We start from the raw sequence: 25,295 nt of genomic DNA, 5'->3' as shown, positions 1-25,295 counted from the left end.
GCTGAGGTGCTAAAGACAGCCTGCCCGGTGTGGGGTCCTCCCCCGCAGCCGGGGCCACGTACCATCCAGCCAGTCTCCTCACCACCCTCCTCCCACTGTGTCCTCACCAGCAGCCCACGAGGGGGTCCCGACCTGGACAGGCCTGGGAGTGACCGGCCAGAGCACGAGAGGGTCCGTCTGGATTCGGAGTCACCGGACGAGGAGAGCTGAGCCAGCAAAGCCCTGCCGGCCTGCCCGGCCGGCGCCCCACCCACATCCATGGCCCATCTCCTCCCCTGTCCTCCAGGAGAGCAGAAAACTTTGGGGGAGACGCTGTGCTGCTCCTTTGTATTCGTCCCCTTGGGTTTTTTCTGCCTAATTTCTGTGATTTCCAACCGACATGAAATGAATATAAAGGGTTTTATAATGAACAAAAATCACTTTTATTGGTTTGGCTTTCTAGTGTGATGGCACACGTTTGGGGCCAGAGTCGGGGAGCAGTTGGTTTCTTCCCAAGAGCCTGTTTGGAGGTGAGGGGATAAGCCATAGGGCCGCCATTAACAGCCCCACCTCACGGGGCTGTGGGGAAGGAGACCAGGGCTGAGGACATGGAGGAGGAAAGGGGAGGAAATAAAAATCCCTAAACCTTGCAGCTCATGGGGCTGCCATGGTCTGACACCCAGAGCCCAGGAGGGGCGGCCAAGGACGGATGTAGGGCTGGGAGGGCAGAGAGCAGACGTTGGTCCCAGCCAGGGCTGCTCCACACGCCGATGTGGCCATTTCCGCTTCAGGCTGCAGATGGCTCTGGAGAGCCTGCCACCAGCTCAGGGCGGCAGGGGTGCCCTTGTCTGCCTGCTTCGTGATCAGAGGTGTGGACACTCATCCCAGCTGGGTGGCCCGCTTTCCTTGGGACTGGGCCGCCCTGTCCTCTTCAGTGTAGTGGGGGACCGTTGCTCCCCCCAGGACAGCTGCACCTTGTAGTCACCCTTTTGGTCATGAGTGCCGCTGCCCACCGTGGCCGGGTTCCTGCCCTTAAGCTGTGAAAGAGGCTGTGCTGTGGTTTCCTGAGACCCTCGCTTGGGTTGGCTGGACTTGAAGCCAAGCCACTGTGCCCGGCTCCTGTCAATGGCCCCATTTCCAGGCTCATGGTCCCTTGTGGAGACTGGGAAACTTGGAAGGCTTCCCTTGGGAAAGGGCCCTGACTCCTCACCCCCTGAGGGGCTAGCCACGTGTCACGCCAGCTTCCTTGGTTCGGCCTAATCTGAAGCGTTCTTGGTGATCGGGTGACCCCTCCTGGGAGAGCTGGCCCGCCCCTCCTGCGTCCCAGCCCCGGGCTGCCCCGAGGAGAGGGCGCAGTGTGGGAAGCTGCACACCCGTGGGGGAGGGGTGAGGCGAGTGGTGGGTCAGAAGTGACACGGGTTCTCTTAAGCGGGGAACTGGCATTGTGATGCAGTGGCTCCTCCTAGGTGGGGCCAGGAGAGGAGGCCTGGGAGGCAGCTCTGCACGCCTCCATCTCAGGCACATCTCCAGGAGCGCCGGGAAGCAGAAGGCAGTGGGGTTGGGAGGCCAGTGGGATGCAACTCAACCGCCGGCGTCAACCTCTCCAGCCCCAGCTTTCTCAGGGCAGCCCCCCCCCCCCCCCCCCCCGGGGCCACACTGGGGATCCGGAACAGCTGTGGCCGGGAAGGGGGAGGACCTTTGTAAAATGCACCCCGCGCCCCCATGGGCCACCATCACTGCCCCTGTCCTTAATGCTAATTGCCAAGATTGCCAGGCTTGGCTGGCACGTTTGTCCTCAGCTTCTCCAAGGGGATCCATCCCTTAGGGGGTTACACTTGTTCATTGTCATCAACAGCCTTGGGGCCCCAGCTCCTAAGCGGACTGTCCTGGGTGTCTGTTGATGGACCAGGTCAGGGTGGGCTGGGTGCGTGAGCAGGTCGGGGAGCAAGGGGTTCGCTCCATCCTCAGGCCAATGCAGAGCATGTCGTAGTGGCCATTGTGGCTGCTGGCATCTGTGTCATCCGAGTCCCCTTCTCTCAGGGCTAGAAGAGGTGGCAAGAGCCTGCCTTGGGCTGGCACAAGGAAACATGGTTCTCAAGACTGGCAGAATATTTACCAAGGCCCCGGCGCATGTGTCCTTAGAATGTGGCTGGAGCTGCCTGGAGCCCAGGACATAGCGATAGAATTGCCTGTGGGGGTGGCAGCAAAAGAGCCCAAGTTTGGGGACAGGAAGAGCCCCTTTATGTTAAGGGAGTTCCTAAGGGAGGCGGAATGGAGAGCCTGTTGGGTAAGGCACGTTTCCACCTTCTCTTCCTGCATTGGAGGACTCCAAAGGAAGAAGGCTGATGGTCACCTGCCTGAGCCCCCCGCTTCAAGCCCCTGACCCCTAGAACATGAGAAGGGCCAGTAAAGGGCTTGTGGGGAGAGGGCGGAAGACACAGGCAGGCCCAGAGCGGGAGCTGAGCGGGCTCCGCACAGGAAAGCACATCCTTGTTGCCTGCGTCCATGCTCGGCCAGCTCTGTTTGTGGCCCAGGAATTTGGGGAATTGGAGCCAGGTTTGGTACCTGGGAGGCTGGAAGTAGGCTTCCGCAGGTTGGGACAGGAGGCCCTCAGGCTCGGGCCCTACAGCCCCTGTCCAGGTGGGTGTAAGGCAAAGGGCCCCACCAGCCAGCCGAGTGGGCGGCTGTGCTGCACTGTCTCCAGCAGCTGCTCCAGCCCCTGCCACGCCTGGTTCACACTCTTGCAGCTCCGGGCCAGGCGCTCGGCAGGCAGCTCACCGACGGACTGAGCCGAGGAGGCGAGGCCGTACAGCTCACAGAGGCTGTGCCGGGCGCCCCCCACCCGCTGCTGGAGCTCGGCAGGGAGGCCCTGAAGCCCGGCGGCCAGGCAGCTGTAGGTCACATGGAGCTGCCGGACGAGGCCACAGAGCCTGGACAGAGGGCCGCCGTCCCCCTCCTGCGGGAGGAAGGCCAGGTGAGCAGGGAAGGGAGGGGTGGGGAGGAAGGGGCCCCCCGGCCCCACATAAGTACCTCTCGGCCACCAGCTTCCTCCTTTCTACTGTCAGGATCCTGGCTGGGCCACGGCTGCCCTCCTGGGGCCTGCTGGGCCTTTTCGATCTGGAAAGAGAAGCCACAGGGGAGGTGACAGCCTCAGCAGACCTTCCATGACATCGAAAGAAAGCCCCCAGTTCTGGCGTCCATTGCACACTTAGGGCTTGTCATACTGCAGGTAAAACGGGCGGGCGCAATCCAAATCCTCCAGGAGGTAGATGATGTCACTCCCTGGCTCAAACCCCGCCCCCTTGAAATAAGATCCCCACCCCCACCCCAAGTGGCCCACGTGGTCTGGCCGCCTTGGGGGTTCTGGCTTCTCCTCCTCTGCTTGGGCCACGCTGGCATTGCTCTGTCCCTGCCCACGTGGGGCACACCCCTTCACAAGGCTCTTGTACGTGTGCCCCGAGACCTCCAGCCTTCCGCCGCTCAGTCGGCCTGCACTCCAGGGGCCCTCCCAGCCAGGCCTCTGTGGTCCCCACTGGGGAACATACCTGGGCTTCTCTTATATATTGCTTGTCTCCCCACAAGAGCAGGAGCTCTCTCGTACCTGGTGTCCCCGGCACAAGTGGAAGCCCCTGGTGGCCAGTCTTCATTGTCTTCCAACAGGCCACACAGGAAGCAGCCCCTGGACCTGACACCCCTCTCGCTCTCACCTGCCTCTCCAATTGCCCTCTGCTCTCCCCTCCCAGCTCTGGCTCCTGCAGCCGAGGCTTGGAGCAACTGCTTTCACCCTCATCACCTCTGCCTGCGTGCCCAGCAGGCACCTCCAACGGAACCTGTCCAGAACCGAGCTCTACATTTTCATCCCGGTCTGCTCAGCATCTCACTAGACAGCTCCCCGCTTTCCTCATTTGCTCGGACCAAAAAATGAGGCTTCGCCCTGACAGCGCATCTGAAACACGCCCAGAATCCAGCCGTCCCACCACCACCCACGCTGTTCCCAGCCCTCCCCCCAGTTGTCACTCACCTGGATTTCTGCAGAGACCTCATCACTGCCCACCCCCCACCCCAGCTTCTGTCCTCATTTGGCCCTTTCTCCCTGCTGCAGCCAGGGGGCACCTGTGAGCACCCGGGTCAGGGCCCAGCCCTCCTCTGCCCACAGCCATCCACTGCACTCCCTGTCACATGGGGAAAGAAGTCCAAGGCCACCCCGCTGTCCACCAGGCCCTGCCCGCCCTGCCCTGTCCCCTCCCTGTCCTGCCCTCCCCTCCTCCGGCTCTCCCCCTCTCTCCCTCTGCTCCAGCCATGTGGGCCTCCTCACTGTTCCTTTAGCAATCCAGACCCAGTCCAGCCTCAGGGCCTTTGCACCTGCCACTCCCACTGCTTAGATGACATTTCCTCCAGATCGTCACATGATCCTCTCCTTGCCATTAAGACCTCACATCAAATGTCACCTCTTTGCAGCAAACCTGCCTGATCACCCCCGTCCTCCCCGTCTCTTATCCTGAAGTTTTCCCTGTATTTCTGACACCCCACGCCTTCACTTATCAATTGTCCATCTCTGCCAACTAGAATGTCTCCCTTGGAGAGGACGACCTTGTTCTCAGGGTATCCCAGAGCGTTCGATAAATACTCGCTGAATGAACAAACAAGTGAATGGATGAATGATACCCAGTCCCAGTTTCCGTTCTCCAACATCGTCTGGGTTTGATTTAGAGCCAGGTTCTTTCTGGCCTTAGTTTCCCCTTCAGCACAGGGGAGGTGGTGAGTTATTTTTTTTGCATGGCTAGGCCCCAGGAATCGAACCTGGGTCTCCGGCATGGCAGGTGAGAACTCTGCCCACTGAGCCACCATGGCCCACTCAGGTGACGAGTTCTTGCTCAGTCTGTTTCATGGTGAGGGTCCCAAGGCGGAAAGCTGCTTTGTGAGCTGCCATGTGCAACATGATGCAAGGGCATTTGTTCACTGCCCGTACTGGTGGCAGGGTGCCCAGGCGCTGAGATGCAGCCATGCAGCCACAACAGGGCAAGATGCCCCAGAGACAGACCAGGCTAAACCCTGGAGCCTCAGCTTCCATGGTGGCAAAGGTGGGGAGTCATCACTAGGGTAGAGTAGGGTCTCCCACCTGGCACAGCTGGCATCGGGGCCAAAACGATCTCTGGGGTGGGAGTGTCCTGGGCATTGTAGGGTGTTGAGCTGCCTCCCTGGGCTCCTCCCACTTGATGCCAGCAGCATTCCCCCTCCAAGTTGTGACAACCACAAAGGTCCCCAGACATCGCCCAGCATCCCCTGGAAGCAGAATCACCCCTGGGTGAGAACCCCTGGGTCGGGGGAGTCCACTGACCCCTAAGAGACCCTACATCCCTTCATTGTCTGACCTGCTGACGTCCTAGGAGGCTGCATGCGTTTAAATACACAAACTGGGTTAGGAGGGGGAGAGGAGGCAAGCCCCAGAGAATGATTTGGCCCCAAATGCTCATAGCACTGAAACAAAGGCATCTTGAGCTGGAGGAAGGGAATGGGGACAGCTCTGGCCAGACTCCTGTCCCCTGGTTGGTGTACAAGCCGCCTTCAGTAGGGTCCTTTTCCATTCCATCCCACTGTCCCCCATCCACATGGGTGCCTTTCTCCTCTTTAAAGACACCTGGCTTGTCTGGGGGAGCTTGTTTTCCTTGCCGCCGCCACTTCCTCCAAAAGCCAAGACAGGGCTTGCAGGTTTGACCTTCCTGCCTGCAACCACCATCCTCCCTCTTGCTGAGCTGGTTTGCTCTCTCCTTTGCACCCACTGTCGTCTGCCTGTATCCAGCCTACTCATCTGCCTCTGTCCCTAAAACAGGAGAGCCAGGCCCAGCCGGCTGGCTCCCAATACCATTGACCACCTCCCGTCTGATCACAGAGGACACCTGAGGAAGGGAAAGGGGGCTTACCAGCCTGAAGGTGTCCTGGAGCTGGGCCAGCGTGTCCCTGGCCTGGAACTGGCTGTCCTGGAGGTGGCTCAGGGCATGCTCAAAAGCCCGCTGGCGGAAGCTGGGGGCCAGGTCGCCCAAACGTACGAAGTAGCTTCCCCCGTCAGCTGAGAGCACCTTGGGCCCGGGCTCGGACGCCGCCAGCTGAGCTGGAAAGGAAGGTGGAGTGAGCCTCTCCCAAAGCTCTACAAGGCATCCACGGCCTGGGCTTACTAGGATTGGGGCTCCAGGAGACCCAGCTCCCCAGGGGACGTGTCCCTTCCCTTCCTAGCCTGTTCTCACCTTGCTCCTTGGAGCTCAAAGGGTAGAAGATCTCCCCTAGTCCTTCTAGCTCATTCGGTGGCATAGCAGGGCCTGTGGTCTCTCTGTGGCCAAGGGTGGTGGCCCCGGGATCCATGCTTTGGACAGCCTCTTGGGGAAACAATGCTGTGTCAGAGACAAGGCCTGTGATGCCAGCCAGATCCTCCACCATGTCCTCCAAGCCTGTGCAAAGGGGGGCTGGAGTGCTGGAGACCCCCCAGGATGGAGCCTCAGCGGGGCTCAGGAAGATGGTCTGGTCTCCACTTTCATCCCAGGAAGAGCCCTGGATACCGGGGATCAGATTCTGCAAGGTGTGGCCGGTGCTCGCAGCCAGGTGGCCCGCCCCAGTGACCCCAGTGGACACTGCATCTTTGGTGCCTGTGAGGACTGACTTCGTCATGTCCAATCCAGTCTGGACAGTCCCTTTGGCCACGTTCACTGCACCCATGGCTCCAGTGGACACTACATCTTTGGTACCGGTGAGGACTGTGTTTGTGGTTTCCAGGCCCCCATGAACAGCCCCTTTGGCCACGTTCACTGCACCAGTGACCCCAGAGGTCACTGCACCTTTTGTGCCTGTGAGGACTGTCTTCGTTGTGTCCAGGCTCCCATGGATGGCCCCTTTGGCCACGTTCACTGCACCCATGGCTTCCGTGGACACTGCATCTTTTGTGCCTGTGAGGACCGACTTTGTTGTGTCCAGGCCCCCTTGCACTACCCCTTTGGCCATGTTCACTGCACCAGTGACTCCAGTGGCCACTGTGTCTTTGGTGCTCGTAAGGACTGTTTTTGTCGTCTCCAGGCTGGTCTGGACAGTCCCCTTGGCCATGTTCACTGCACCTATGGCCCCAGAGGTCACTGCATCTTTGGTGCCTGTGAGGACTGTCTTTGTCGTGTCCAGGCCAGTCTGGATATTTCCCTCGGCCACATTCACTGCCTCCATGGCTCCTGTAGACACTGCTTCCTTGGTACCTGTTAGGACTGACTTTGTGGTGTCCAAGCCTGTTTGGACAGCCCCTTTAGCCACGTTCACTGCACCAGTGATGCCAGTGGACAGTACATCTTTGGTACCGGTGAGGACTGCCTTGCTGGTATCTAGGCCAGTCTGGACAGTCCCTTTAGCCATGGTCACTGCACCCATGGTCCCAGTGGACACCGCATCTTTGGTGCCAGTGAGGACTGTCTTCGTTGTGTCTAGGCCAGTCTGGACAGCCCCTTTGGCCACGTTCACTGCCCCCATGGCCCCAGTGGCCACTGCATCTTTGGTGCCTGTGAGGACTGTCTTTGTTGTGCCCAGGCCAGTCTGGACAGCCCCTTTGGCCACGTTCACTGCACCAGTGACCCCAGTGGCCACTACATCTTTGGTACCAGTGAGGACTGCCTTGCTGGTATCTAGGCCAGTCTGGACAGTCCCTTTAGCCATGGTCACTGCACCCATGGCCCCAGTGGACACTGCATCTTTGGTGCCAGTGAGGACTGTCTTCGTCGTGTCTAGGCCAGTCTGGACAGCCCCTTTGGCCACGTTCACTGCCCCCATGGCCCCAGTGGCCACTGCATCTTTGGTGCCTGTGAGGACTGTCTTTGTTGTGCCCAGGCCAGTCTGGACAGCCCCTTTGGCCACGTTCACTGCACCAGTGACCCCAGTGGCCACTACATCTTTGGTACCAGTGAGGACTGCCTTGCTGGTATCCAGGCCAGTCTGGACAGTCCCTTTAGCCATGGTCACTGCACCTATGGCCCCAGTGGCCACTGCATCTTTGGTGCCAGTGAGGACTGTCTTCGTCGTGTCTAGGCCAGTCTGGACAGCCCCTTTGGCCACGTTCACAGCCCCCATGGCCCCAGTGGCCACTGCATCTTTGGTGCCTGTGAGGACTGTCTTTGTTGTGCCCAGGCCAGTCTGGACAGCCCCTTTGGCCACGTTCATTGCACCAGTGACCCCAGTGGCCACTACATCTTTGGTACCAGTGAGGACTGTCTTCGTCGTGTCCAGGCCAGTCTGGACAGTCCCCTTGGCCACGTTCATTGCCCCCATGGCTCCTGTGGACACTGCTTCCTTGGTACCCATTAGGACTGACTTTGTGGTGTCCAGCCCAGTTTGGACAGCCCCTTTAGCCACATTTACTGCACCAGAGACCCCAGTGGACAGCACATCTTTGGTACCAGTGAGGACTGCCTTGCTGGTATCCAGGCCAGTCTGGACAGTCCCTTTGGCCATATTCACTGCCCCCATGGCTGCAGTGGACACTGCATCTTTGGTGCCTGTGAGGACTGTTTTTGTCGTGTCCAGGCCAGTCTGGACAGTTCCCTTGGCCACGTTCACTGCCCCCATGGCTCCTGTGGACACTGCTTCCTTGGTACCCGTTAGGACTGACTTTGTGGTGTCTAGGCCGGTTTGGACAGCCCCTTTAGCCACATTTACTACACCAGTGACACCAGTGGTCACTGTGTCCTTGGTACCAGTGAGGACTGTCTTTGTCGTGTCCAGGCCAGTCTGGACAGTCCCTTTGGCCACGTTCACTGCACCCATGGCTGCACTGGACACTGTATCTTTAGTGCCTGTGAGGACTGACTTTGTCGTGTCCAGGCCGGTCTGGACAGTGCCTTTGGCCATATTCACTGCACCAGTGACCCCAGTGGCCACTGCATCTTTGGTACCAGTGAGGACTGCCTTGCTGGTATCCAGGCCAGTCTGGACAGTCCCTTTGGCCATGGTCAACGCACCCATGGCCCCAGTGGACACTGCATCTTTGGTACCAGTGAGGACTGTCTTTGTTGTGTCCAGGCTGGTCTGAACAGCCCCTTTAGCCACATTCACAGCACCAGTGACTCCAGTGGACACTGCATCTTTGGTGCCCATAAGGACTGTCTTTGTTGTGTCCAGGCCAGTCTGGACAGTCCCTTTGGCCACATTTACTGCACCAGTGACTCCAGTGGACACTGTATCTTTGGTACCAGTGAGGACGGTCTTTGTCGTATCCAGGCCAGTATGAATGGCCCCTTTGGCCACGTTCACTGCCCCCATGGCTCCCGTGGCCACTGCATCTTTGGTACCTGTGAGGACGGTCTTTGTTGTGCCCAAGCCGGTCTGAACAGCCCCTTTGGCCATGTTCACTGCACCAGTGACCCCAGTGGACAGCACATCTTTGGTACCAGTGAGGACTGACTTGCTGGTATCCAGGCCAGTCTGGACAGTCCCTTTGGCCATGGTCAACGCACCCATGGCTGCACTGGACACTGCATCTTTGGTGCCTGTGAGGACTGTCTTTGTCGTGCCCACGCCAGTCTGGACAGTCCCTTTGGCCACATTCACTGCCCCCGTGGCTGCACTGGATACTGCATCTTTGGTGCCTGAGAGGACTGTCTTCGTTGTGTCCAGGCCAGTCTGGACAGTTCCCTTGGCCATGTTCACTGCCCCCATAGCTCCTGTGGACACTGCTTCCTTGGTACCCGTTAGGACTGACTTTGTGGTATCCAGGCCGGTTTGGACTGCACCTTTAGCCACGTTCACTGCACCAGTGACGCCAGTGGACACTGCATCTTTGGTACCAGTGAGGACTGTCTTCGTCGTATCCAGGCCAGTCTGTACAGTCCCCTTGGCCACGTTCACTGCACCCATGGCTCCCGTGGCCACTGCATCTTTGGTGCCTGTGAGAACTGTCTTTGTTGTGCCCAGGCCGGTCTGGACAGCCCCTTTGGCCACATTCACTGCACCAGTGACCCCAGTGGCCACTGCATCTTTGGTGCCTGTGAGGACTGACTTTGTTGTGTCCAGGCCAGTCTGGACAGTCCCTTTGCCCACATTCACTGCACCAGTGACTCCAGTGGTCACTGTATCTTTGGTGCCCATAAGGACTGTCTTTGTTGTGTCCAATCCAGTCTGGACAGTCCCTTTGGCCACATTCACTGCCCCCATGGCTGCAGTGGACACTGCATCTTTGGTACCAGTGAGGACTGTCTTCGTCGTGTCCAGGCCAGTCTGTACAGTCCCCTTGGCCACGTTCACTGCACCCATGGCTCCCGTGGCCACTGCATCTTTGGTGCCTGTGAGAACTGTCTTTGTTGTGCCCAGGCCGGTCTGGACAGCCCCTTTGGCCACATTCACTGCACCAGTGACCCCAGTGGCCACTGCATCTTTGGTGCCTGTGAGGACTGACTTTGTTGTGTCCAGGCCAGTCTGGACAGTCCCTTTGCCCACATTCACTGCACCAGTGACTCCAGTGGTCACTGTATCTTTGGTGCCCATAAGGACTGTCTTTGTTGTGTCCAATCCAGTCTGGACAGTCCCTTTGGCCACATTCACTGCTCCCATGGCTGCAGTGGACACTGCATCTTTGGTGCCAGTGAGGACTGTCTTCGTCGTGTCCAGGCCAGTCTGGACAGCCCCTTTGGCTACGTTCACTGCACTCATGGCCCCAGTGGACATCACGTCCTTGGTGCCTTTGAGGGCAGATTTTGAGGTGTCCAGACCCCCCTGGACCACCTCTTTGGCCATACCCATGGCCCCGGTGACTCCACTGGACACGGCCTCTTTGGTTCCAGCAAGTGCTGACCGGGCTGCCCCCAGGCCTCCCTGCATCAGTCCTTTCGCTCCGTCCACCACGTCGGCCACTCCAGAGGAGGCTGCCTCCTTGGCTCTGCTCAACTCAGAGCCCAGCTGGTCCTTTGCTCCGGACATCACCTGATGGGAAAGCACATCAGTGGTCAAGGGAAGAGCCGGGTGATGCCCCCTCCCCCTAGACCTCACGCTTCCTGCTTCCCAGCAGGCCTGGGGCAAAGGCCTCCAGCCACCCAGAGGCCCCACGTCCCTGTGAAATGAGTGGCTTCTTTCTCCACCCCATCTCCCTGGTTGTATCCCGCACGAGTTTATATCAAGCTGCGGTCTGAGCTCTAGTTCTTCAGGACACAGCCTTAACAAGCTTTTCCTTTGTAACTCACCACCGGCCCCCTGGCTCCAGGGAGCCCCCATTTGGTGCTAACGGGTTTCTAACACCTCTCGAACCCACGTCGAGGTCCGAAGCTCAATGCAACCAAGAACAGTACCTGGCTGTCTTTGAATTACATTTGAGTTCAGTAAGCTTCGTTTCTGTTCATGGCCAATTTGCCTGGCTTTCCAGTTACCATGGGGAGAGAAAATTTCTTATGGAAGGAAATGGATCCAAGCAGAAAAAGTGATTCAACATTTAGGAAAGCAATAGCTCGAGAGGTGCAGGGATAAGGTGTAAGTAGTGGGAACTTGGCCACACTTCATCCCTGAGGGATGTTTTCTCCGGTTTGACCAAACTGAAGGAATTCGATGGCCCAGGAGTTGATACCATTACTCGGGTTGAACCAAGATGCTGCTGTCTTAATTCAGTGGTTCTCAATTTGGGGCATTTCTGCTGCCCTCCCTGCCCCTGCCCCCTCCCACAAGAGACATTTGTGAGTATCAGGAGACATCTTCGGTCATCACGGCTGGTGAAGGCTGTTAGCCTTTGACGAATGGAGCCCAGGGGTACGGCTAGAAACCTTCAAAGCACAGGACAGCTCCCCACCTAGAGAATCTCCCAGACCTGAGCTGAGTGACCTGCAATTACATTCTCCTCAGCTGGCTTCTGCCCAGATTTGGCTCATGTGGGCCTCCTGGGCCTTGTAGCTAGAGAGGCCTGGCTTTGAATCCCAGCTCTTCCCTGCTGTGTGACCTTAGGCAGGCCATGTGCCCTCTCTGAGCCTACCAATTTCCTCCTCTGACAACAGGTGATAAAAATATCTGCCTCAAGGATCATGGCTTGGATGAAAACAAGTGCACAGTAGGTGCTCTATAAAGGTGAGTGGAAGAAGGGGGGAGTGGCAGGGTCACCTCTCACAGGGAGAGGGAGAGGCATGTGGCTGACCGGCCTGGGCGGTCTGCCCAGGGGGCGGCCTCTGTTTCTGGGAAGGAGGAGAGTTGATTTGGGCCAGAAGAGTCTAGGGAGGGGCAAGCCCAGTGGTTCTTTGGCCTCTGAGATGCCCTGATCTGGCCAAAGCTAAGGGTAAAGGAGAGCCATAGCCGACTTCAGAGTGAGGTATAGGGAAGAGCAGCTGCTCCACTTAGCTGGCCCTTATGGACAGCGTTAATGCCATGTCCCTATTTCTCCAATGCTGAGGTGGATGATACGTTAAGTTGTGATTCAGTGCCTGACAGGCAAAGGTACAAATACCAACACGAATGCATTCTTGCTGTGTGACCTTTGACAGGTGGCTTGGCCTCTCTGTGCTTCCTTTGACTGTAATGCAGGGTCACAGTGCCACCCTGGGCTGCACACCTGGGCTGCACCACCCCAGGCAGAGTGCCAAGGGCCTTGCGTGGACCATCTGGAGTCCTCGGGGAGCAAGGTGGAGCTGCACCCATTTCACAGATGTGGAAATGGAGGCTTCTGCCCGGAAGCCCATAACAGGACACACGGGGGTGTCTGCCTTCTCCTTGGCTTCTGCTAGCAACCCAGCTGGCAGGTCCCGAAACGCCCTGGAGAGGGACCCTCCCAAGGGTTTCCGCTACATCTGGCGGCAGAGACCATCAATGGGACCCTTGCGAGACCCTCTCACCTTTTCCGAAGGCTGCAGCAGCGTGTCCATTCCTGGGGCCAGCTGCTCCGAGTTGGGGGCCACTGCGGGGAAAGGGGCCAATCAGGCAAGTCAGGAAGGACCAGCCGTAGGGGGTTGGGGTCAGCCACCTGCGCCCGTTGTGCAATCGATGGGCACCGCCTGCGAAGCCAGGAATGTCCCAGACATCCCGCCAGGGACAGCCAGGAGGTGACAGCCACGGCCACTGGGCGAGCTGGGCCCCCATCCCCGTGACCTGTGCCACAGCCCCGGGCGTCCTCTCTCTCCCTGCCCCGCTTTCCCGCTTCAGATCTCTGGCCACAGGGAGAGAAGTCGGGGACCCCAGAGAGGCTTGGGATAGACCTGGCCAGCTTCTCCCCACCCTGAAGTTCAGGGACGCACACAGCCGGGGGTGGGGCGGGGGCAGCCCCCGCCCTGCCCCCGCTGCAGCTGGCAACTGCCTGTCGGGTGAGCTATGCAGAGCAAAAGTCAGCTGCCCAGGGCTTGGGGCCCAGAGCTCGGCTCTGCTTGGGCAGCTGCCCCACCCCTGAGGTCCCCAGGGCCACCCCGGGCACCTGGCTGAGCTACAGGAGGTTGAGGAGCCTCCCCCCTCCCCCCTCCCCAGGCTTTGTGCCCCCTGGGAACCAAGGATCCCACTCCCTGGGCTCAACCCTGCAAAAGCACCCACCACGCATCACCTGATGCACATGCAGCCCTGCTCTGCCCCTCTTTGGCTGTGCCACTCTGGCAGCTCATTCCCACCCCTGTCCATGGTTATGCCTAGGTTTTCTCATCTGATGCTAAACGATCATTGCCCACTGAGACAAGCCTCCTGCCAGGGCTTCCTGTGCCCGAGCCCACCCGCAGAGACCCTGCCCTGTTGTCGGGCTGTCCACTCACCCTGAGCCTGGGGCTGGGTGGCCTCAGGGGCAGGAGGACCTGCAGGGTCCACAGCCGGCCGGGCCCCTCTTGCCGAGCTGTGAGCATTGGCCATGAGGTTCCGGGCCGAGCTGAAGCCGGGCAGGGACCCCAGGAAGCTGCTGAGGGTCTGCATGGGAAGGGGGGGCACAAGGGCAGTATCAACAGGGCCAGGAAGTGGCAGGGGAGGGGGGGGTTGGAAGCATTGGGCAATCTTGGGTTCTAACCCCTCCTCGGCCCCTTGCTGCCCGGATGACCTCTGGAAAGCACCTGAGCCACTCTGAGCCTCAGTCTCTTCTTCTGGGTGATGGGCAGATTCCCCTACTTCCCACGGGCAGGGGAAAAGATCCTCAGGGATTTCACACATAGGGAAACTGAGGCTCAGAGAGGGCCTGTGGCTGGCCCAAGGTCACAGAGTGGGGAAGGACCTGCGTGAGCGCCAATCACCTCCCACCCCCAGGTTGGGACAGCTTCCCCTGGAGAAGCCCTGTCTGGACCTTAGGACTATGGAGGCCACCTCCCCGAGGTCGGGGTGTGGGGGTCTCCAGGTCCCGGCAGGGATCTACTCCTCCCTCCCTACCCTTTACCTTGCCCTTGGCTTTGGGGGGATCCTGGCTCCCTTTATCTCGACCAGACATGGTGGAGGCAGCTAGAAGGGGGCAGAGAAGGGACACGAACGGTGGGGGGTGCCTCCCCTTCTCCACATCCATGACCCCACCCAGCCCCCACCCCCCCAACTGGAGGCCCAGGGCAGCTGCGGCCCTCCCCACCTGGATTGCGTGAGGGTCCTCGGAACAACGGGCCGGCTCAGCTGGCAGCTGGCTCTGCTCTGGGCTCCCAGGCCTTATAGGGCCTGGGGCGGGTGCAGGCCTGGCCGGCAGAGGCAAGCAGCCAGCAGGCCAGGAGTGTGGGAGGGGGGCCCTGGGCAGTCACGTGCCTGCCTGCTTGGCCCAGCCTGGGCCCAGGGCCCAGCACCTTTCCCCTGCTATCAGTCCTGAGCACGTCCTCTGCCCACAGCTCCTGTCCCCAACAGGCCTAGTGACTCACGGCCAGCTGGGCTGCCCCTCGTGTGCCCCAAGGGGCCTTGGGTTTCCATCCATGACATGGGTGCAGTTCAAACCCCAGGTCGGCTGAGACGTCTGGGGCCAATTATTTACCATCTTCGTGCCTCAGTTTCCTTGTCCACACTCATGGCCAAGGCCCACAAGGTCCTGTTTCCTACTTTGGACTTCTCTGTCCTCATCTTCCTCGAATGACCCCTCATCTCCTATGTTCCAGCCACATAGGCCTCCTGGTGGCGCCCACCTCAGGGCCTTTGCACATGCCATTCTCCGCCTGCAGCTGTATTCCCCAAGCTATTCCCCCTGACTCCCTCCCTCTCCTCCTCCAGGTCTGTTCTGTTGGGTGCTGTGGTCCCATACAGTTGGTGCTTAATGCATGCTTGCTAAATGGGTTGTGTGGGTGGGAGATAAGGTCACCATATGAGCTGTTTAGTCACATGGCCTAGTACCCAGCTGGCACTCAGTTATTGTTAGCTTAGCATTGTCGGGGCAGAAATGGGGCCCCTGAAAAGAAGCAGGGGCTGTGCCCAGCAGGGAGGGGCCATGTAATTCTCCAGAAAGAACTTCCCCTGAGAAAGGGCCAAGACAGAGCATCAAGAGAGCTGGGAGCACCCCAAGAGTGAGATATGGGTCCAGCCCGGGAGGCTTCCTTGAGGAGGCATCCTATGCCTGAGACCATTTAGCCAGGAAGTGGCAGAGACCGGATTCGAAGCCAAACTTGGGACCTACCTGCCAGCAGGGAATTAACCACCACACCCCCCCCTTTGGACTCAGTTTCCCCTCCTGTCTGCCCCTAGGAATGGGATCCCAGCCACTGGGTGAGGGTGGAGTTCCGGGCAGCCCCAATCGGTGTCTCTGGATGCTGAGCTGGGAGGAAGGAGGGTCCAGCCACCGGGCCTGGTGACCCCTGGGCCATCTCCTTGGAGCCGTCACTGTGTTTGCCAAACAGTTGGGAGAGCAGAAAGGGGGGTTGTCTTCCAATCACTCACCTCCCAGCCAATTCTTCCCAAAGGGTGGTAGGAAAAGCTCTGGACAGCCCCTCTCTATCCCATAGGGAAGGCTACAGCCCAGTACAGGGGTAAAAAGCCAGCAGAAAAAAATAAGTGATCATAAACACTGAGTCAGGGCTCTCCTCTGCCCACAACCCTCTATGACTCCCATCCCCTTCAGGGGAAAAAGCCCAAGTCCTCTCTGCAGCCCCCCAGGCCCTGCACACCCTGCCCTGCCCCTCCCTGCCCTCCCCTCCTCCTGCTTTCCCCCTTGCCCCCTCTGTTCCAGCCACACGGGCCTCCTCACTGCTTCTCTAGTTCGCAGAGCTCGGCCCTGCCTCAGGACCTTTGCACAGGCTCTTCCTTCTGCCCCCTCCCCCCGGAACACTTTTCCCAGATCCCTCATATCCTTTGAGGACTTTGCCCAAATGTTACTTCCTTGGAGAGGACCGTCCTATTTAAAATTATTCACCCCACCTCGGACCCCACCCCATGCTCAGCCCCCTTCCCTTTCAATTTCATCATCTTTGAAAATACTGTAATTGATATATTTTCCTTGTTTATTGTCTGTCTCCCCTACTACCCTGCAAACTTCCAGAGGGCAGGATCTTTGCTTTGTGCACTGCTGCGTCCCTGGGGCTGGTATACAGCAGGTGCTCAATAAATGTTTGTCGAGTGAACAAACGAATGGGTGAACAAATCAAAGTGGATATCAGCTTCCGCGGGTGACGAGCCCTTGCTCAGATTGGGCCTCAAGACTTGCACCCACCCCCATCCTGCAGAGCAGAAAATGGGGATGCAAAGAGGGGAGCGCCTCTCCCACTAATTGTCATGGTAATTAACATTGTCACTGCTCGTCCCCAAATCCCAGGGCTCCACCCCAATCCATTCCCATCCATTCGCCTCTGTTCCAGCAAAACTAATTTCCCTTTGCCCCAACGGGTGCCTGTACCAAAATGTCCTTCCCTCCCCGCTCTGGCCCCCATGCAGGATTCTGGCATTCTCACCAGGCCCGGCCCAGACCTCGTGAGAGTCTAAAAGGAAAGGCCGCCTGTGGTTATAACCCAAGAAAGAAAGGGCTTGGGGCCCCGCCAAGGTGGTCTATGGAGGACGGAAGGAGGCACCTATCATGGCAGGATGGAGTCACAGAAGGCTTCCTGGAAGAGGGGGCCTCGGGGCTGGGGCTTGAGGATGGGGGAGATGTGATTATGAGATGGGTGGGAGAGGGGAAGGGCATTCTGGCCCGAGCATAGGTCCTGAGGTGGGGGGAGATGCAGAGCTCATGGGAACAGAGCTGGGTCCATGCAGGGGCCTGGAAAGAGCTTGGACGCTGGGTCTCAGGGCAATAGGGAGCTACGGAGGTTCTTGAGCAGGTACAGCAAGGGAAATCTGGCCAGTGAAGAGTCAGGAGCTTCCCTCTGGGCTCGGGGCCAGGGAAGCCAGGGGCCATCCTGACCTCACCACTTTCCCGCCCTCCCTCCCCAACCCCAGGCTGTGGTTTCCCAACCTCCTGCCCTGCCCCTGGGGAGTCTGAGGGGCAGTCAAGAATGCAGTCAGAGGTCCTCACAAGACCCGCCCACGTCCCTTGCCCTCCCCTCCTCAACACAGACAGGCACACAGAAGCCACGGGCCTTGGGGTGATATGAAGCACCTTTATTCTGAAGGTCAAACCCCAAATGGCAAAACAAGCGGGCCTGGCAGGGGTCCCACCAGGCATCTCTGGGGCTGGGGGGAGAAGGGGACTCTCGCTTTTTGCGCTTTTCTCCCTGGACCCCAGGGAGCTCAGCACCCAAAATGTGGGAAAACGCGCATTTCCCCGGGAATGGAGTTTTGACCATTTCCTCGGGCAGGAGCTAAGTTGGACCGGAGTTGGGTTCGAGTCCCCTGCCTCTCTCTCTGAGCCTCGATGGCCCCCTAAGTTTGAGGAAAAGACACCAAGGAAGGTGGGTTGGGGTTCTGATCTCTGTCCCCCTCACCCCAGCCCGGCACCAAGGTACCCGTCGTCAGTGCCCATGTGTGGCCACAAGAGGGCAGCAGGGATCTCGGATGGGGAGGCAGCCATTGCTGCCTCAGTTTACCCCTTCAGCACACACCGGATCAGAAATCGAGCTCAGGCATCAGCGTGTGCTTGACCGGGCTGCTGGGGGGCTCGGGCTCTTCCTCGGGCACATCCTCTGGGAGGTCCATCCCCTCCCCATGCTGGGCCTGCCAGGCTCGCTGCTGGGCTGGCCAGTCCATGTGCGCCCAGCGAGGGTCGGGGCTCCCGACAATCTCGTCAACCTGGGCCGCCAGTTCGGACAGGGGCACGGGCCGCTCCACCAGGATGGGCGCGAAGGGCCCGACCAGCCAGGGCAGTGGCACGGCCTGCACCACCAGCTCCAGCAGCTCATCCACACAGGCGTGGGCTCTGGCCACGCGGCCCTGGCCCTCAGCCAGCGCTGCGGCCGGCAGGTCCCCGAAGCAGCGGGCGTCAGCGAAGGCGGCCTGCAGGGCATCCACGCTGCGCCGCACCTCAGCCACCTTCTCCTGGGCGCCGGATGGCAGGCCCCGCACGCTGGCTTCCAGGATGTCCACCGAGCCACGCAGGTCCCGCGTCAGACTGCGGGACAGAGCCAGGGTCTCCAGCTCCGCCTGCGGGGGGTGGGGGAGGTGGTGGGTGGCCTCAGTTTCCCCGATGAACACCCAGCAGGACTGTCGCTGTGCCTCAATTTCCCCCATGGACCCCACAATGGACTGTCGCCCTGCCTCAATTTCCCCCATACACATACTGTGAGACCATCGCTCTGCCTCGGTTTCCCCCATGGACCCTCAGCAGGTGGGCCTTGCGGCAGCTGCCATCTCACCTGGCTCCGGCGACGGCCGTTCTCTGGGGGGCGCCGGCTCCAGTCCTCCCACAGCTGGTGGGCCTTCCCGGGGCAGGCTGGGGTGGGGGGATCCACCCCGCACTGCATGTGGCCGATCTATGGGGCAGAAGGTCAGGGCCGGGGAGGGCAGGGAGGGAGTGAGAAGATCAATCTCAGTCCCCTGGATTAAGCCTCAAAAAGCATTTAGTGGCCACCATCTGTATGCACCCTTCCAGGCCTGCAGGACCAGTCTTGGTCAACCTGCCAATTCTCCCTTTGCTCTCTTCTGCCCCAGGCCAGACCCAGGAACCTGCATTTCCCCTAAAGCTCAGTCTCACTGCTGGGCCTTTGCCTACACCAGACCCTCCACCATGTGCACTCTTCCTCCACCCCACCGCCTGCCAGGATCATTCCATCCAAGTCTCAGTCTGAAAGCCACCTCTTCCAGGAAGCCTTCCCTCTTCCCTTCCTGGCTGGGCAGATCTCACCTCTGAGCCCCCTGTGTTCCACCTCCCCCATCATGACCCTGATCTCCCTACTCAGGGCCTGGCTCCCAGAGTACATCCCATCAAGATAAATGAGTTAGAACTCAGCTTCTGCATTGTAAAAGATGGTCATTAGCAAACAGCATTGGTGTAAGCATCTACTGGGGCAAACATCTATTGACGCAAGAATGGACTGGTGCAAGCATCTATTGCAACAGCTTACATAAAGGAAGCAGCCCAGCTCTGGGCACCCGCTGAGCAGGCAATTGACAGGCTGAGTAAGCTTTGTGAGCCCACGTGTAGCAGGCACTGTAGCAGGTATTGGGGATACAGTGGGGAACGGGATACAGTTGGTGCTCAATATGTGCTCACTGAATGACTGAGGAGGGAAGGTGTCTCGTGGAGCTACCAGTCTGGAGGGTGAGAAGTGCTGAGAAGGAAAAGAAAAGGCTCCAGGCTGCGGGCACAGCATGTGCAAAGGCCCTGAGGCTGGCCTGGCCCTGGTGCGCTGGGGGAGCGGCGAGGAGGCCCATGTGGCTGGAGCAGAGGGAGCTAGGGGAAGAGGGGAAAGGAGGGGAGGGCAAGGAGGGGACAGGGCAGGGTGTGCAGGGTCTGGGGGGCCGCGGGGAGGACATAGGAGCCATGGAGGGCTGTGGTTAGGGGAGAAACAGGACCTGGTTCAGATGCTTACTGGTGCCTCTGGCTGCTGCGGGGAAGACAGACTTGGGGGGCGAGGCAGAGCCAGGGACCAGGGTGGAGGGAACTCACTGGTGGTCAGCAATGAGGCTGGACCAGGGGAGACCAAGGAGAGGGATGAAGTAGGTGGTCTGGGATCGAATTTGGAGATGGAGCTGACAGTACTGGCTGATATGTTAGAGGTAGGAGGGGAGTGAAGGCAAGTCCTACATTTAGGCCTAAGTGTCCAGGATGGGGCGTCCGTCGGCTGAGATTGGGAGGAGAGTTAGGTTTGGGTCCCAGCACAGGACCATGTATTCAGCTGGCATCCAATCCATGCTTATTGGCTTGCATCACAGGGCTCTCACCAACTCCAGCGTCTCCTGCAGCTGAGTCAGCGTGTCCTGGGCACGGTGTTTGTTCTGCCTCAGTTTCCCCAGAGAGTGCTCATATGCCAGGTGGCGGAGCCGGGCAGACAGGGAGCCCAGGCGTACAAAGTAGCCCTGTTGCTTCCTCTGTTCCTCCACTGAGGCCACTTCTGGACCCTCGGCCTCAGCTGCCAGTGCCACTGGGAGGCAGGACAGGGGAGGGGGTCAACGTTGCCACCTGTCCCCTCTCCACATCTGCTCAGCCACCTTCCAGATAGATAAGCCCCCAGGCTCCCGAATGCATAGTTTCATTCTACCGATATTGACTCATTTAATTTTCCCAAAGCCCTATGATGCACACACGCTGTTAGAAATCGCTTTTTACAGATAAGGGAAACTGAGGCAAAGAGAACTTAAGTCACACAGATGAGATATGGAGCACTGGGGATCAGTGAGGTCCTGGGACGCATCTAAAAGGGCAGACGCTCTTTGGCCCAAGAGTCTAGTTTTTCAAGTTAGGAGCTAGATGTCAGGCTTTGCAATGCAAAAGCTGTTAAATGCAGGGAACGCATTTAATAATTCTGAAGACATTGCCTGGGACAAGATAACCCATTTTGGAGGACCCCCACTTTGAGACCTCATCATTTGAGCTTTTATCCAGTGTTGGGGAACTGGGCAGTCTGATTTCGGGTGGGAGGCAGGGTAGAGAGCTGTAGACATGGAGCCGGAGCCCCTCCAAGTTTCCTGCTGATGTGCTGTGTGGTCTTAGGCAAGTCCAGGACCCTCTCTGATCTCTAACTCGGGGGCAGCCACTGGAGCAGGAGGATTCAGGGGCCAGGGAGGGGGACGCGGGCCTCACTGAGCTCCTCCTCCGTCATGGGCAGGAAGTGGTCCACCAGCTCCTCCGATTTTCCCAGTACAACGTCCACGGCATGACTCACGGACCGTGTTAACTCCACACTCCAGCGCCGGCCCCGCCGCGCCAGGTCCACGACCCCCGTCACGCCACTGGTCACCGTGTCCTTCGCTGAGGTCACCACCTGGTGGGAGGGTCCCCCATTCCAGGCACTTCAGGGCTCCAGCTCCAGTCCCAGCCCCCTTCCCAGAGCTGTGCCTCAGTTTCCCCTCTACAAAACAAGGGATAATAAAAGTCCCTCCCGCAACCCCTTCCAGCACCTCTTTCACGCTCCATAAATATTGATGCTGATTATTTTAATGAGCAGCTTCTCTCCACCTCCCTCTTTTCCTCGAGTGAGCAAAGCCTGACTGCCCCAGGGTCTGGCTGGCCCAGAAGTCCAGGCCAAGCCTGGAGGAGACACCATTGTCCCACCCACTTCTGCTGCAACCCACCCCCTAGCAGACCCCTCGGTCTGCTTGCCCTGGGTACCGTTTCGGAAGGTTGTTGGAGAAAGGGCAGATTCTCCTCCAGCTTGTCCAGGCCCCTACAGGCCAGATGGTTCACGGTGGCCACTGAAAAGAGGCAGGCAGGGAACGGGGATGGGGAGAGGCAGAGGGAGGCATAGACACAGAGGGGCAGGGAAGGAGGGAGGGAGGGACGGAGACAGAGAGGGAAAGAGGGACACACACAGAGATATAGAGGGAGGGAGGGAAACAGGGAGAGAGACACAGAGATGGAAAGAGAGTGAAAGAGATAGAGAGGGACAAGAAGATGAAACAGAGATACAGGGGCACTGAGGGAGGAGAGAGACTGAGGCACACAGATGGAGACATAACAGGAGGGACAGAAAGGAGGGGGACCCAGGAGCAGGGAGCCAAAGGCCACACTTATGGGGCAAGTGGTCTTGGAGGAACTTCCATGTGTGTGAATCCAGCAAAGTCACACAGAGGGTGGGATGGACACTCGGGGTTCTCGGGGGCAGACTCTGGGCAAGGGAGATGGAGAGAGTACTTGGAACTGACGGCCTCCTAGCAAGTGGCTGATTCCCTGGGAGGAACTGGGGGCTCCCTGACCCTGACCCACTGCCTCAGCCCTGCATAGCACCAAGCCCTTCCCTATATCAAGGTCACCCCTCGCCCCGCCCGGCTCAGTGGCCCCAGCCAGCAGGCCCCAAGGTCAAAGCCAGCAGCCAGCCGAGAAAGAGGAGGGAGAGGCCCCGGGCTGGCAACTCCAGGTGGCCCCTCCTGGGTCAGACGCCCTCCCCAACCTCTCACCTCTGCCTGATTGGACCCCCAAGCTGACCACAGGGGTCCAGGGAGATTTGGGGCTCAGGCAAGCAGCTGGCCAGACAGATGAATCCCAGGGATGTCAAGCCAATGGATGAGGGAGGAGGACAGGGGGACAGACTGAAGGGGGACAGACGGAGGACAGCCCCACGTGAACAGGTAAGAAGGGGCCCACCCGAGGAAAGACCCGACCCCCACCCGCCAAAGGGGGATGACTGACGGCGGTCATGTCCTACCGCCGTCGGGGGGCGGGGCAAGCCGGGGCGGAACTCACGCTGCGGCTGCAGGTGGTCGAGCAGCGGCCGGGCATGGTCCAGGGCGCAGGTGGTCAGGCCGCAGACGCATTTCTCGGCCAGGCGGCAGGCGGAGCCCAGCAGCGGGTGCCTAACCTTGGCCGAGCTGTAAGCGTCCAGCACCGCCCTGCACGTGGTCTTGACCACCGGCAGCGCCACCACGCGCTGCACCACATTCTGCGGGGAGGGGGTGGCCTCAGAGCAGCTCTGGGAGGGGGGGGCGGCGGGGAACTCAGCCACCCCTCCGTCCACCCTCCCTGTCCGAGCCAGGGTGTGGATGGGAGACGGTCAGACAGACAGAGAGTCCGGGGGGAAAGTTTGCACTGAGCCCCTAACTGTGAACAGGCATTGGAGCGGGATGGGAGGGGTCCCCTGCCCCCAGGCATAAACCGAGCCTCATCGGGTCTGTCTGAGGCAGGAGATGTCAGAGTTCGGTTCTGCCTGAGTTCGGTTCTGCCTCAGTCCCTTCTGAGCCTGGTGAGTTTGGGCAAGTGACGTTAGCGGCTCAGTGCCTCAGTTTCCCCATCTGTCAAGTGGGGTTCTAGGGTGCTCAGGCGTAAAGGAGCCAGTGTGTGTGAAACGCTTGAAATGGTGCTGATAGAGCTGCAATTATTGTTGTTTGTTAAAGGTGGACGCAGAGAAAAGAGATGCAGGCAGGGTCCCAGAGAAGGGAGAGGAAGAGAGGTGGGCAGAGGCCAGGTAAGCCGGCTGGGTGTCCTTGGAGAGATGCACTCCTCCTCCCCAGGCCTCACTGTGCCCCCTCTGGGAAATGGGCGGGAAGTACCAGCCCGCTCCATAGTCCAAAATGCCCTTGGTATCAGGTGCGATCAGCAAGGGTGGGGCTGGGAGGGGGTACCCTGCCCGAAATAATCCCCCCACCCCTTCGGTTGCCTCGACTCCATGGGAGGGGACAGCCCCTTACCTCCTCCTCTGACTCCAATAGGTTGGGCTCAGGTGCCTGAGCTGCCTCGTCTTTGGACATGCCTGCTGCAAACAGGGTCACTCTGGGGAAGGGGAGCAGGACAGAGTGGGGGGCACGGGGATCCCACATGCCAGCCCTCCCTGTCCCCTACCCCCCAGGCCTTGGGTCCCGCCCAGATGACCTCTGTGGCTTGAGACAAGAATCACTCCCGCTTGATTCTGCAAAATGAGGCTGTGATGATACCTCCTTCAGACTTTGGTAGGGGGCAGAAAATGCTCTCACAGGGTTCAGCACGCAGTACGCGCATAATAAAGAGCCTCCAGCATGGTGAGGCACTCAAGTCGTTCAAAGCACCAGGCTTGCAGCCAGAAAGATCTGGGTTCGAATCTTGTTGTTACCTGCTGTGTGACTTAGGGCAAGCGCCTTCACTTCTCTGGGCTGTGTCCTCTTCTGTAAAACCTGGGAGGTCCCTGCCGCCCCTGCCGTGGGACAGAACTGCACAAGCAGTCCCTGCAGGGGGCGAGGCGGTAGCTGCAGAAACCCAATAAACAGGGAAATGGAGGCACACACAGAGGGTCCATGCCAGGCCCAAGGTCACTCAGCTGGACAGGTCAGAGCGGCCCGGAGCACGACCTCAGGTTTCGCACTCCCCGCCTGAGGTCCTTTCCCCTGCCCCCACTCGGAGCCCTCTGAGCCCGGGTCCCCGCCTCACTGGGTCCTGAGCCTCGGCCAACTGGGTCAAGGGTCTCAGCCACCTGCTCGGGCCACCCGTCTCCCCTCCCCTCCCCCACCAGGCCGCGCCACCAGACCCTCGCCCACTGACCTAGAGCCCCCTGAGCCCGGGACGCTTCTGGGCGCCGCCCGCGCGGCACTCACCCGGGCGCGCAGCCTCAGTCCACCCCGCCCGGTGCCTGCGCGGACCCCAGACTCGCGCTCAAGTCACCGCCCCCTGCTACCCTCGCCCGCCTTATAGCAGCTCGGGGGCGGGGCCTCCTCTGGGTCGGCCAATGAGGACTGACCATATGGGGGTGTGCCCCGGGGCGGGGCTCCAGGCTCCCCTCGCGCGCTCGCATTGGGCGCGGCGCTCTGCAGTTGCCATAGCATCCCGGGGACGCTGGATCCCCGGGTGCAGGTTTGGCCACCTGCTCCCTGACCTGCTGTGGCCGCGGAGACAGTGGAGGGCGATGACCGCCCCCGCCGCCTACCCGACTGACCTTGGGAAAGTCCCATTTTATGTTTTCATTTGCCAAGAGCCAGGCTGGCTCATTAAATCCCCATTTTATAGATTGGCAAACTGAGGCTCCGAAAGCTTAAACCGCTCGCGCCAGGTCCCACAGCGAGGGTGGTATCTGATTTAAATCCGGCTCGATCAGGCTCCCGCCTCCATGTCCTGGAATAGCCACCAACTTGAGTACCACCCTTTTGCCATCCGATGTCCCGACATTCCAGGCTCTCCCAAATGTGTCCCTGGCCCCCATCATGCCCAACGAACGCTGAGTCAGCAGGCACCCTGGGACCTGAATTGTGAGAACGCAGCCTCCTGGGCCCCTACCCATCCCGGCACGCTTGCCTGGGGAAGACACCCCTTGGATTATCATAGGCACGCTTGCTAAATTGTTTGGAGACCTGAAGCAATCTGGTTTATTTAAACCTTCCCCAGGACACAAACTCTGGCAGAAATCCATGGGTAACACGACACCCAGGTCAGAGTTTTATTTTCCAGTTAAGCCCTGGGATGGGGTAAGGGGGTGGGGGTGGGG

The 25,295-nt window shown here is 59.5% G+C and overlaps 3 protein-coding genes and 1 long non-coding RNA gene across 11 annotated transcripts in view; 2 read left to right on the top strand and 2 right to left on the bottom strand.

The window, feature by feature from the left end:
- Window positions 1–416, top strand: part of HDGFL2 (HDGF like 2) — a 36,458-nt gene extending 36,042 nt beyond the window's left edge. Inside the window, exon 16 of one of the 2 annotated variants that reach the window (XM_077121099.1) lies at window positions 114–416. In XM_077121099.1, the coding sequence (XP_076977214.1) occupies window positions 114–210 (97 nt within the window). In that variant the 3' untranslated portion in view covers window positions 211–416. Of the gene's footprint in view, window positions 1–110 lie in introns of both variants that reach the window. The other variant, XM_077121098.1, reaches the window with a different exon arrangement.
- PLIN4 (perilipin 4) lies at window positions 399–14,581 on the bottom strand. Of its 2 annotated transcripts, XM_077121096.1 has the most exons (8): window positions 14,486–14,581; window positions 14,303–14,364; window positions 13,698–13,845; window positions 12,801–12,862; window positions 6,222–10,917; window positions 5,901–6,088; window positions 3,010–3,096; window positions 399–2,935 (listed from the first exon to the last, which is right to left on the bottom strand). In XM_077121096.1, the coding sequence occupies exons 2-8, from the start codon at window positions 14,351–14,353 to the stop codon at window positions 2,603–2,605; spliced, it is 5,565 nt and encodes a 1,854-aa protein (XP_076977211.1). In that variant the 5' UTR covers window positions 14,354–14,364; window positions 14,486–14,581; the 3' UTR covers window positions 399–2,602. The 2 variants fall into 2 exon arrangements, with proteins under 2 accessions (XP_076977211.1, XP_076977212.1); XM_077121097.1 differs by lacking the exons at window positions 13,698–13,845; window positions 14,303–14,364 and having other exon boundaries at window positions 14,486–14,536.
- On the top strand, window positions 1,416–4,673 carry LOC143650371 (uncharacterized). Its single transcript, XR_013159538.1, has 3 exons — window positions 1,416–2,953; window positions 3,045–3,208; window positions 3,640–4,673. It is a non-coding gene; the product is annotated as an uncharacterized LOC143650371 (long non-coding RNA).
- Window positions 14,582–17,405: 2,824 nt separating the features above from the next.
- PLIN5 (perilipin 5) lies at window positions 17,406–24,512 on the bottom strand. Of its 6 annotated transcripts, none has more exons than XM_077121087.1 (9): window positions 24,412–24,512; window positions 23,934–24,066; window positions 23,536–23,617; window positions 22,595–22,790; window positions 21,524–21,606; window positions 20,996–21,176; window positions 20,137–20,336; window positions 18,609–18,725; window positions 17,406–18,396 (listed from the first exon to the last, which is right to left on the bottom strand). In XM_077121087.1, exons 3-9 carry the CDS (start codon window positions 23,593–23,595, stop codon window positions 17,863–17,865), a joined length of 1,371 nt encoding a protein of 456 aa, XP_076977202.1. In that variant the 5' UTR covers window positions 23,596–23,617; window positions 23,934–24,066; window positions 24,412–24,512; the 3' UTR covers window positions 17,406–17,862. The 6 variants fall into 6 exon arrangements, with proteins under 6 accessions (XP_076977202.1, XP_076977204.1, XP_076977203.1 ...); XM_077121089.1 differs by having other exon boundaries at window positions 23,536–23,600; XM_077121088.1 differs by having other exon boundaries at window positions 23,536–23,597.
- Between the last annotated feature and the right edge of the window lie 783 nt (window positions 24,513–25,295).

This window comes from Tamandua tetradactyla, chromosome 11 (assembly GCF_023851605.1).
Source record: "Tamandua tetradactyla isolate mTamTet1 chromosome 11, mTamTet1.pri, whole genome shotgun sequence".
Taxonomy (NCBI): Eukaryota; Metazoa; Chordata; class Mammalia; order Pilosa; family Myrmecophagidae; genus Tamandua; species Tamandua tetradactyla.
Note: the sequence above shows the minus strand (reverse complement) of the source record. Positions and strands in the feature narration are given on the sequence as shown.